The sequence below is a fragment of the Hemicordylus capensis genome, chromosome 5, assembly GCF_027244095.1.
Source record: "Hemicordylus capensis ecotype Gifberg chromosome 5, rHemCap1.1.pri, whole genome shotgun sequence".
Lineage (NCBI taxonomy): Eukaryota > Metazoa > Chordata > Lepidosauria > Squamata > Cordylidae > Hemicordylus > Hemicordylus capensis.
In genome coordinates, this window is record NC_069661.1 from 247817507 (window position 1) to 247830195 (window position 12689).

Below are 12689 nucleotides of genomic sequence, written 5' to 3' on the forward strand. Positions count from 1 at the left end.
TGCTCATTGTCCAAACTTCAGCTGCCATAACTGTTTTCTGCTTCTTGTATTTGCTGCTACTTTAAGTGCTTTTGTTGTTATAGATGTTAAATACACTTTCTCTGACAACTCTTACCTCAGGACTTTCTTGTATGTCAAACCAAAATGTGTTCTACTTGTTAATGGTCCCTTTAACAGATTTTATCCCACCGCTGAAACCCACCACATGTGACGAGCTGTACCCTGCTCACCACTCTAAGACACTGCTAATGAGTGGGGTCTGTTCCCAAAACCTGGGAGGTTAATGATTACGATTTTGGGGACCAATTTTATAGAGAACTAGTGGAACTCGCTTGCACAGAGCATCTGTGTGATAGGACTTTGTTGCTCTCCTTTCCATCTGCCACAGCCCCTGCTTTATTACTCAGTAGGGATGTGCATGAACCGGTCTGCAGGCCATGTTAGAGGCCTGCGAACTGGTTTGCAAGTGGCCCGGTCCGGCGGTTTGACGCTGGGGGGGGGCTCTTTAAGGACCGGGGGGTTGTACTTACCCCTCCCACTGCTTTCCCCCCTATGGCACTCCATTTTTTAGCAGCAGCAGCAGTTGACCGGGCCCTTCCTCACTGCCACCACCGCCATGGCCTCTTGTTCCCCTCAGGCCACTGACAAGCCTGGGCCCATCCCTTGCCTGCCTGCCTCCCTCCATCTGACAATGGCCTCGGTAGCCCCAAACAGCAGTGGTTGATAGTGATGTGCACGGTCCGGAGAAGTCCGGACCGGCACCGAAGGGGGGCCTTGTTTTTAGGGTGGGGAGGGCTTGCTTAGCCCTCCCGCCTCCTTGCCCCCGCCAGCGCCTGTATTTTCTAGTATAGGGGCGCTGGAAACCAGCCGCCCCCCCCGCCGCCGCGGCCGCGGCGAAAGAACTCGCAATGCCAGCCCTCCCTCCCTCCCAGCTAGCTGCCCGCCCGCCCGCTCACCCGCTCACCCGATAGGAAACGAGAGGAGCTCCAGCACAGAGCTTCTCTCGTTTGGAAGGCCTCCAGCATAATGGTGTTTTGCGCGCGCGCATGCGCGCACCGCAAAGCACGCCATTCGCCGGAGGCCCGGTCTACCCGCCGGGAAAGGGCCGGGTAGACCGGGCCTCCGATCGCTGGGTAGACCGGGCCTCCGATCGCCGGAGGCCCGGTCTACCCAGCGATCGGAGGCCCGGTCTACCCGGCCCTTTCCCGGCGGGTAGACCGGGCCTCCGGCGAATGGTGTGCTTTGTGGTGCGCGCATGCATGCGCGCGCGCGCAAAACACCATTATGCTGGAGGCCTTCCAAACGAGAGGAGCTCTGTGCCGGAGCTCCTCTCGTTTCCTATCGGGTGAGCGAGCGGGCGGGCGGGCGGGCAGCTAGCTGGGAGGGAGGGAGGGCTGGCATTGCGAGTTCTTTCGCCGCCGCCGCCGCGGCGGGGGGGGGCAGCTGGTTTCCAGCGCCCCTATACTAGAAAATACGGGCGCTGGCGGGGGCAAGGATGCGGGAGGGCTAAGCAAGCCCTCCCGCCCTTAAAGGCATACCCCCCACCCGGACCCGAACCAGGCAGGGCCGGACCGGTCCGGCAGTTCGGCCATTCTTTGGAATGGCCGCCGGACCGGTTCGGGCACACTACTAGTGGTTGACTGGGTCCTTTCTTGCTGCCAATATGCACCGCCATGGCTGCTCGTTCCCCTCAGGCTGCTGACAGGCTTGCACTGGTCCCTCACCCTTGCTTCTTCCTCTCTTCTTTTTTAACCTTTCTTTCTCTCTCTCCCTTCCTGAGTTAACAGATCTTGTTCATCTTGTTTCCTCATCTAATTCACACAACGGCAGCCTCCTCCTGAAGGGGCTCATTCCTCCCTCACAACCCCTCTCTTTGCAGACCCCTGCAATACCCACGGCCCAATCAACGCAGTTCCACAGGCGCCTCCCTGTCTACATATAGAATCTCCACTGCCCAATCACCATGGTGCTTCTGCTCGCAAACTCTCGCAAGAGTTGCCACCCATGGGATTAGCCATGGGTACGCCTTAGAGAATTATATGTATACAGATAGATGGTGTCCTTTTCTCTTCCTCCCTTTTTAGAACAAACTGATTTGCCAACTGAGTGAACTTTAAAATAAAACAAATTTATGTTTGTTTATGTACAGTAGCTTTAGAGGTTTTTCTCTGCCAAAGCAGGGCTATACAAGCGTAATGTTTTCTATAACACTGTATCAAAAGTAGTCCTGTAACAGAAGCTAGACTTCTGTGTTACTGAGGTGCCTGTGTTGGATTCAACAAGCATTCCCCAACTCTTTTACTGGAAACAGCCACCCGGGTTGAAAATCTGTATATATACCATACACATCCAGCATTCACATCTAGTTTTTGGATGTCCGTTCAGTTAATTTTAGATCCCGCTCAGGTTGAATTGGGAAGGCCCCATTCTGAATGCACGTGCACACACACTGCCTTGATACTGCCACCCACACTGCCCACTTCCCAATATCCAACTCACTAACTCAGGCACTTTCCAGATTGCGAGCCTTACACCGCAAAAAGTGGTGTAACTACATTGTTTTGTGGTGCGAAATTCAAACCGCATTAGAGATCTGTTGTAAGGGGGCAAGCCTCCTGCAATGGGCAAATACAGCTATTTTTTCTTTTTTGCAACTCAGATGTGACATTATAGGTCTGTGATGCAGCAATAAAATCTGAAAGAAGGTGCTGGAAATATGAAAACGCAGGGGCTGCGATGTCAAAACACAGGCAATATGGAAGCACACTTAGGGGACCTGTTGCAAAACTGTGATAGCATGCAATCTGGAAAGTGCCCCAGAGACCTTCACTAGAGACCCTATTACTAGCCGTTTCTGTCACTGGCTCTGTCCAAGCCCTAACTCCCACTCTGTCACCCTCTGCTCCATTCTCAAGCCCCTTCCTCAGGATTCCCACCTGGAGGGTGGTTCCGTGGACTTCAAAAGATGATTGACCCTGCTTGTGCTTCTGCCAACCACCACGGTGACTTTTAAACTTTCCATCTTCGGGAAACATTCAGTCTGTTAATCTGTCTTCCAAGTCCTGAACTTCTGCATAGAAACCCAAAGTGTTGCAGAGGATTTGGTGGGGTGTGTGTGTGTGTGTTCTAGGCACACATGCTCAATTCATACAGTGTATCAGCCAGGCATTTTGAGCTTCACTTTTGACCTGTGTGAACAGAGAGCATGGTCTAGATCAGCACACCCAGGGCTCTCCTGCAACTCCGTGTGTGCATGTGGCCTTTCAGGGAAATTTGTCTATCTGGTCATGTGGTAGCAAGCATAAATTGTCCACTTTGCTAAGCAGGATCCACCTTTGCATTTGGATGGGAGACTACATGTGAGCACTGTAAGATATTCCCCTTACGGCAGGGGTTCTCAGCCTGTGGTACTCGAGATGTTGCAGAACTATAACTCCCATAATTCTCCGCTACAATTTATTGTGGTAGGGGATGATGGGAGTTGTAGTTCTGCAACATCTGGAAGAGCTGGCTGTGTGGCAGCAAGCATGTATGTGATAAGCAGAGTCTTTGCTAAGCAGAGTTTGCCCTGGTTTGCAATTGAATGGGAGACTGCATGTGAGCACTGTAAGATATTCCCCTTAAGGGATGGGGCCACTCTGGGAAGAAAATTTGCATGCAGAAGGTTCCAAGTTCCCTCCCTAGCATCTCCAGGTAGTGCTGAAAGACTCCTGCCTGTAACCTTGGAGAAGCCACTGCCAGTCTGTGTAGACAATACTGAGCTAGATGGACCAAGGGTCTGACTCAGTATAAGGCAGCTTGCTATGTTCCTATATTGTTATTAGTTGTCTTCTGATGGAGGACTCTGTGATAAACTTTCAAAGAAATCCAGAACTTCCTGGAACAGAATTTGAAGACTACTGCTTTAATATGTAGGACAGCTATATGTATGCTGTGGAAGTATGTTTCCAGGAGCTACAGTTGGCCGTGTTTGCCTAATAGATTTTGCCATGTTATACACTGTGGTGAAAAAAATGGGGTGCATTCAGTAGACATGTTCAGGGTAGCTGTAGGTGGATGCTAAGTTTTTAGTGTGTACCTTTTGCTGCTGTTGCTGTGTGAAGCATCCCTTTGGAAGCTCCTTAATAGCACTAGTGACACATTATTGTGAGCCAATCATGTAATGACTGTAATTAACATAGTAATTGGTTCAGAGCAATGAAAGTTGTGTGGATAACATCGGTCAAGTCAAAAGATGGCTGTTGCAATCAGGCAAATCGTTTTGAAGCGTTTTATCTTTGATTAGGCAGCTTCAGAATTGTGTAAGCTTAGCAATCAGTCACAGAAGTGACAAGATTTTCTTCTCTTCTGCTGTCTGCCACATCAAAACATTTGTCCCCTCTCCCCCCCCCCCCACTCCCAGCACCCCATATGGTGACCATATCTGGCTTATGCTAACTTGCCTGGGGTTTTTTGCAGGGGGGGGGCACTCTCATTTCTAGACACTGGTCCAATATCTGCAAGTATATTTTACTACAAAAATTGACTACTGCATGGATGATCAGCCTCCATAATGAAGTGGGCACCATCTGCCATTCAGGGCTCTGAAGCTGCAGAGGGCGGCAGAGGCGTAGCTGGGGAAAACGGCGCCCAGGGCAAGCTCTGCCCCTGAAATTGCGCCCGCCCCCCCGCCCCCCCACATACCCGTGCCCTGGCCGGAGTGAGCGCGGCGGTGGCGGGCGGCGGCAGATCGTGCGGCGGTGGCAGGCGGCGGCGGATCGCGTGGCGGCCGGCGGCGGATTGTCATTGTGTGCCCTGATCATGGCTTGTAGCGGATCGCGCGGCAGTGGCGGGCGGCGGCGGGAGTGAACGCGGCGGTGTCAGGCGGCGGCGGATCGCCGAGTGCAGCAGAGCGACGCCGAGGCCTGCCGTCTGCGACGCCGGGCCAGACGGCAGGCCTCGGCATCGCTCTGCTGCACTCGGCGATCCGCCGCCGCCCGCCACCGCTGCGCTCACTCCCACCACCGCCACCGCCGTGCGATCCGCCGCCGCCCGCCACTGCCGCACTCACTGCCACAAGCCATGATCAGGGCACACTATGACGATCCACCGCCACCGCCGTGCAATCCAGGGGGGGATCGGGGTGGGTCGTGGCACTTTTTGGCACCCCCCCACGTGACCCACCAAAGTGGCGCCCAGGGCACGTGCCCTGCCTGCCCCCCTATCTTTACGCCCCTGAAGGGCGGGCATAGCATTGCTTACGAACATGTATGTTCACATGTTGCATATACAATCTGTGGGAAGATTTGACAGAGAGTGTAAGGTTTTTATCCTGGGGTTCCTGCTTGGGTCTCAAACTGGACAGGTCATTAAACGGAGCCCAGTAATTATAATTACTATTCCTCTTCTACCTCCACTTCCTCATCCAATTCTGCTTCTACGCACCGTAGGCATCTAGCTGATCTCCGGAGGAATCTTCTTTGGCCCAGCTAACCCAACCCTTCCCAGATCTCTTATTGCAAACTAGGGAATGTCTCCCCAGGTCTCTCTTTGCAAGCCTGGGGAATGTCTTTCTGTAACATGGAGACAGGGTTGATATTGCTCTGATATCATCTACTGGGATGGGAGGGCTGCCCCTCTAGTCCCTGCTAACTGGACAAAAGCACCTTTTACAAGTAGCGATTCTCTTATATTTAGCAGGGGGAGAGCAGCTGGCCCTATCCATCCCCAGCACAGCATCCCTCCACTGGCTGTTGCTGATGTCTCGCTTCTGTTTCATTTTAGATTATGAGCCCTCTTGGGACAGGGACCCCTCTCTTTCCTTTTCCTATGTAAACTACTTTGAGAGCTTTTTGTTGTTGTCCCTATGCTAAGCAAAGAGACATCTTTCAAAGTGGTGATTCTCTTTATTTAGCAGAGGGAGAGCAATTGGCCCTATCCATCCCCAGCACATCATCCCTCCAGTGGCTGTTCCTGGGGTCTGCCTTATGTTTCTTTTTACGTTGTGAGCCCTTTGGGGACAGGGGACCAGCTTCTTGATGTATTATTTATTTTTCTATGTAAACCGCTTTGATAACTTTGGTTGACAAGTAGTATATAAATATTGTAGTAGTAGTAGCTGAAAAGTGGTATATAAATATTGGTAATACTGTCATGGTCATGGTGATGGAGTAGTTGGCTCCTGCCACATTACCTCTCTTGTTTGTTGCTTTCCCCCAGCTTCAGCTATGGGGTTCTCTAAGGAGCAATCTAATAGAGACATATATATATAACTTAGGTGCAAAATCTATCTCTTTTGGTTTGAGGGTGTCTTTCTTTTCCCTATGAATGAAACTCTGGCAAGGGGTCTTCTATCATTCCTCGGTTAAAATATGGGGTGGCAGCAGGCCATCAAAGCTGCTCTGGGGACTACCTTTGGCCTAAAATATTCAGGGTTCCCCTAAGAGCAGCAGTCTACTTTCTAGGTTGTACAACTGATTAAGCAGCAGCAGTTCTTTGAGAAATCCAGTGGCTTTCCACCTTTCTTTCTGGCATTTGCTTTTGGATCTGCAAATATTATGCTCAGTCACATTTTAAAGGAAGTTGGATAATTACTTTCTCTGTCGTCTTATCCTCTTTAAGCTTTTTGGAACCAGGGCGGAGAAGGCAGTATATGGAATTGGCTGGCTAGGTTTGTACAGATGGTGGGGTTTTCTAAGCCACATTTGCTTCTCTGTTTTCTTCTGTTATCAAATTAGTGAATGTTTTCTTGATGTACACAATGATTATTTCCAAATGGAACAATCGGACTTTGTGGTTGGGGTGCAGGAGCCTTGTAAGTTGGTTCAGACTTGTGTCCAGGGCGGGGGGCACATATAAGTGAGCTTGATGCCACATGTCTGTCTATGGGAAGATCGTATTATTGATTAATGATTAACGAATGATCATACCCAACTTAGCTGTGGCCGTGTTCATATTAGGATTTACATATTGCTTTGGACAGCTGCTATGTAAACTCTTACTAAGAGGGCTTTTTCTTTTTCTTTTGAGTCTTGATCCTTTTCTTGGAGGTTGGGAAGGATTTTGGTCTGTAATGGAAAAAGCTTGTTGAGACAGAGGGCACAAAGTACCCAAAGCATCAGGGCCTGCCCTAGAGTTTTTGGTGACTTATGCAAAGGTTGGTTTTGGTGCCCCACCTGCCAAGAAATGCAGAGCCCTGGCTTTAACTTGAGCCACTTGGACTACTCGCTTGCAAGGTAAATGAGCAGCCTGCCCTGGTTCCCCCCCCCCGCCAAGTGTTGGCACCCTAGGTGTCTGCCTAGTGAATTGGTCCGGGGTGTTATAAACAGGGTGGAAATTTTTAATTGATTTGGGATTATACACTGTCTATTATGGGGCAAAACACTAACACTTCAGAGATGAAAGGGTGCTGCTGTTAATTTGGACATCCAGCCTATTAACAAATTTTAATTCAATAAGATGCAATTTTAATGATGTGTTTAAAATGTTTGGTAGTGGAACTATCTGCCTCACATGACCTTCTCTAAAATTTGTCAAACAGAGGTTGGGTGGCCACCTGTTAGGGATGCTGTAACGCAGGGGTTCTCAAACCTGGGTCTCCAGATGTAGCTGGACTACAACTCCCATCATACACAACCACAATGACACTAGGCCATTATGGCTGGGGATGATGGGAGTTGTAGTCCAGCATCATCTGGGGGCCTAAGTTCAACAGCCTCTGCACATGCAGATCCCTGGTCTGAGCATATGGTGGACTAGAAGGCTTCCAAGTAACCGTCTCACCCTAAAATTCTGTGCCTCCAAGAACATAAGAAGATCCCTGCTGGATCAGGCCCAAGGCCCATCTAGTCCAGCATCCTGTTTTACCCTCTCTGATGCCTTGAGAAGCCCACAGGAAGGAGGTGAGAGCATGCTCTCTCCCCTGCAACTGGTATTTAGAGGCATCTTGCCTCTGAGGCTGGAGGTGGCCTATAGTAGCCAGACTAGTAGCCATTGACTAAAGCCATTCAAGCTAGTGGCCATCACCACATCCCATGGCAGATAATTCCATAGATTAATTATGCTCTGTGTGAAAAAGTACTTCCTCTTCTTGGTCCTAAAATTCTCAGTCTTCAGTTTCATGGAATGACTCCTGGTTCTTGTGAGGAGGAGAAAAATTTCTTTTGGTCCACTCTCTCTGCTCGGTGCACAGTTTTATAAACGTCTACCATGTGAAAAAAGTTAAGATGCAAGTTGTGGCTGTTTCCTAGAGAGAGAATGTTGTGGTAGTTGCTTAGTGTGAACAAGGCATAAAGATTTCTACTCCTAAAGAGCAGGCTTGGTGTCATCTATACAAATGCCTTTTATAGTCTGTATCCTGTGTTACTTGGGTACTACCGGTAGCTTAAGTTAACATTCCTGTGCTCTTCACTGAACGTTTTGAGTAGAAGAGTGCCTTATATCTTGAGCATCCTGAGCCTGTTCACGCTTATTCAGAAATAAGTGCTGCTGTCTTTGGGATTTACTCCTAGATGTGCAGAAGATTGCAGCCTAAGGATAAAAGTAAAGGCTTACTTAAAAAAAAAAAAACACTGAAAAAAACAGAGAAAGGGTCTGGAATATCAGTTGGGAGGGGAAGGCCTGATCCTAAGCTCTGTGACCCTGGAGGAATTTGAGAATGCTAAAAAATGGTTTGCTAAGGTTTTTACATTTACTGCGAATATTTCCCCTCTTTAATGCCACAGAGACTCTAAAAATGTCATTATTTATTGTGTATAAAGATTGATGAAAACGTCTCATTCCTAAAGGAGCGATTATAGCTTTAGAATGTTTTTTTCCCTTTTCCCTTCCTGATAGGTCTTCAGGGTTTGGTACAAGTGTTATATTTGTTGCTAAGAGCACTACATATAATGATAATGGATGTATTCTGAGACTAATATTGCCTTTTCTGTTTTTCCCCCCTCCCACTTTGGATAGGACATGTATACCTCTGAGAGAGCTTCTTGGACAAGATACCTTAGTTTAATACCTGTCTGGGACTATATGCGAGGAGGCTACCAGTCATGAGTGAGTAGATGTTCTTCAGAGAATACACAAAGCCTGGATGCAAAACAAAATGGCATATTAAGCTTGAGCTGTTAAAAGCAAACCTCTGCATTAGCATTTGAAAGTTTCTCTGTCATAACTTTCCCCCCCAAATGAAACTGATGTCTTGATTTCACTTCTGTTGGTTGGTTGGTTTGAATGGGGACACAATCCATAATCCACATAGTTTTCCTGCAGAAGCCCCATTGAAGTGAATGGGGGTTGTGCAAGATAGCCTGATAGTGGTTCTTAAGGCGGCAGAGATAAATACAATAGCAAAAATGTTCAGTGCGCTGTTTCATGCTGAATTATTTTCCCACTCCTGAGCTTGGACTGTGTTCTGATTCTGAAAAAAGAGCCACCTTTTCTTTGGAATATGTGTTGAAACTGCCTCTTGTGCTTTAAGGAATGTTTTGCTAGCACCGTCTGAATTGTATGGGGTAAGGATTTTGTTGACTGTTGCAGTTATCGGTTTGCTGTGGTGCATATATCTTGTACTTGCCCAACAGTAGTCAACCAAGTAAGTGACAATGGTTTTTAAGCAATCCCTTTCAGTGTTTCCTTGAGTGGTATAGGAAGGAGCGATGGCACTTTGGCTGCTTCCTCTGCCACTTGGTCAGGTCAGGTCATGTGGGAGGAGCAGATACCACAGCACCCTCCCTTGTTAGCATGGCTGCCGTTACTGGGAGAGGTGATGCTTGTATGGAAATGAGCTGCAGGGAGCGGAATGACTTCTCCCACATGACTTCCAAGCCGTGCAGGAAGGAGCCATGCTGCAGTGGCTCCCACCTTCTTGAAAGGTAACATCAGAAAGGATTCTCTGCATTAATAGTGTTGGTGGGAATTCAGCTAGCCTCATACAACAATATACAGAGCTTATTCTTGCATATACAGTAAGCTCTCTTTCTTGGTCTGAGAAGGCTTTTCCGTTCTTGTCTGGTCCTCAGTTCCAGCCAACAACCAGATCCATCTCTGTTGTGGCAAATCTAGCAGCCCGCAAGTGGTGGTTGCTTGGAGAGTACAAAGCTTGGATAAGTGTGTGTACGTATTGTCTCCCTTTGTCGGCTTGGCAGAGGGACAGCATTACAACTAGTTGTGAGTGTTGTTCCTAGGATGGAATGGATGATCTTCATTGGGAAGAACGGCAGGATACTCTTGCATCCATCCTTGATGCAGCTGGGTAGTCAAATGACAGGAGGGAGCTTCTGTGCTGCTTGCTTGCCCCCACCCCAAGTAAGAACCAGGACTGCCCTGTGGAAAGCAAGATGAACTTTGACATCCTAGTGAGCTTGCAACAATGAACAATTATTTGCTGGTTGTTACATAAGTAAGATGAAGTGGCAGAGCAGGTTATATCCTAAGTTCCTCTTCATGAACTCATGGTCAGCGACTTTGCCAATCCCTTCTACCCTCTGCAGCCTCCTGGGTCCACTGAGAAAGGACGTCTGAGGGATGGGGGACCCTCTGGAACAGGGTGACATGGAACCCTGCAGAAAAAGGGGGGAATTCCCCTCCCTAAGCAAGTGAAAAGTGCCTTCTGTTTGCAGAAGAAGTTGGGATACAACATCTTCATTGCCAATGCCTCCAGAAAGGACTGAAAAAGGAGGCACTGCTCCTTCTGTGGTGGAGGAAGGAAAAATGCAATAGAAACCATAACTTTTCCAAAAAGTGAGTTTCATCCTTCCTAATATGAAGTAGTCTGACCTTTCGTTAAAACAATATGTCTGAAATTGCATAGGAACCTAGTAGGCACTGCTCCTTCATGGAAAGGTCAGCTGCTAATATATCGTTATCACTGTTTTTGCAGACATAGAAACACAGCCTCTAACCAGTTTTCAGTCTGGCAATTTGTATAGTAATTATATGGTACTTGGAAAACTTAATAACTTTTTGGACTGTAAGTGAAAGTGTTAACAACAAACATTTAGACAAAAGATGAATAATACAGCGGCTAAGACATTTCCAGTGTTGGCTTTGTCATTGTTCATAAATGTCTTTTTGAAGATAGCAATTTTTTAAAAAGCTTTATCATCTGAGCAGAGGGAGCTTGAATGTGGACTTAAACCATGTTATTAAAGCTTGTTTGCATATTGTAAAGAGCAGCTGATACCCATAGTTCTGTCAACCATACAGGCCTGTTGTAGATATAATGCCAACTGTGGGTTTTTGCCTTAACTTTTGTTTAAAAGTTTTCAAATGTACTATGAAACCACGATCTAGCTTCCTGAACAAAGTCATGCTTTGGGTGGGTTTGTATAAGGAAACACCAGTGAGACCTGGTTGCCGCCTTGTAAGCAGAGGCAGGAGGCGCTGTCATAACCATGGTTTGGTTGTTATAGGTGCATGTAACACTTAACCATGGTTTGCAAACTCATTTCAAACCTACTAGTCTGCATCATGGTTTGTGATCCATCTTTAACCACAGTTTAGGTATCTAGTCTTAGGGTCACAGTGTTCATACTGATGGGGAAGGTGAAGTAAGAGAGCCGTCAGTGGTTCCTCCATGTCGGTCGCATCCAGTTGTCTTGCTTGCATTGTTCCTTAATGTGATTTTACCTTGCCAGGATGAGCTTTAATTGCTGAAAATGGGTGGGCTTGATGGTGAGCATATACTGTCAATTCTTATTTATTTATCAATCATATTTTTTTAAACTTACTGATGTGTACACCTCTAGGCAGTATACAAATTTTAATATTAAAAATCACAGGTTAAAATACATAAAACATACATAAAATACAATAAAACATTATAAAACAAACTATTGAAATTAATTCTAATTAAAAGCTTGAGAGAACAGGAGAGTCTTGAAGGTCTTCCTGAAAAGAAACAGAGAAGGAGATGCTCTAATTGCAGCAGGGAGCATATTCCAAAGCCCTGGGGCAGTCACGGAAAAAGCCCAGTCCTGAGTCGCCACCAGACGAGCTGGTGGCAACTGTAACATGACCTCTCCAGAAGATTGTAACAAGTGGCAGGGTTCATGACAAAGGAGGCACTCTCTTAAATAGCCTGGACCCAAGCTAGGTAATAACTAGCACTTTGTATTTCACCCAGAAACATATTGGCAGCCAGTGCAGTTCTTTTAAAACTGGTCTTATATGGTCCTTTCATGTTGTCCCAGAGACCAATCTGGCTGCCACATTCTGTACCAATTATAGTTTCTAGACTATGTACGAAGGCAGTCCTATGTAGAGTGCATTACAGTAGTCCAGTCTGGAGGTTACCAGCATATGTACCACTGTTTTAAGGTCACTCACCTCTAGAAATGGACATATCTGACATATCAGTCAAAGCTGATAAAAAGTGCTCCTGGCCACTGCTTCAGCCTGAGAAACCAGGGAGAGCTTTGGGTCCAGGAGCACTCCCAAGCTACGTACCTGATATTTCAGGGGGAGTGTAACCCCATCCAGAACAGGCAGATCTAAAACTTCTCTGAGGTCCCGACCCCGTACAGTCAGTACAACAACAAATATTTATATACCGCTTTTCAACAAAAGTTTCCAAAGCAGTTCACACAGAGAAATAATAAATAAATAAGATGGATCCCTGTCCACAAAGGGCTCACAATCTAAAAAGAAACATTAGATAGACACCAGCAACAGGCACTAGAGGTACTATGCTGGGGATGGATAGGGCCAGTTACTCTTCC

General features: G+C 47.3%; 1 protein-coding gene across 10 annotated transcripts in view; it reads left to right on the top strand.

Annotated features, from left to right (window-relative positions):
* Positions 1-12689, top strand: part of USP6NL (USP6 N-terminal like) — a 218658-nt gene that overhangs the window by 12324 nt on the left and 193645 nt on the right. For 9 of the 10 annotated variants that reach the window (XM_053256548.1, XM_053256546.1, XM_053256553.1 and 6 more), the window contains exon 2: positions 8935-9024. The exons of the other annotated variant lie outside the window; for it this stretch is intronic. Coding sequence is in view for 5 of the 9 variants with exons in the window: in XM_053256551.1 (XP_053112526.1) it covers positions 9021-9024 (4 nt within the window). In the remaining 4 variants the exon portion in view is untranslated. The remainder of the gene's footprint in view (positions 1-8934; positions 9025-12689) is intronic. 10 annotated transcript variants of the gene reach the window in all.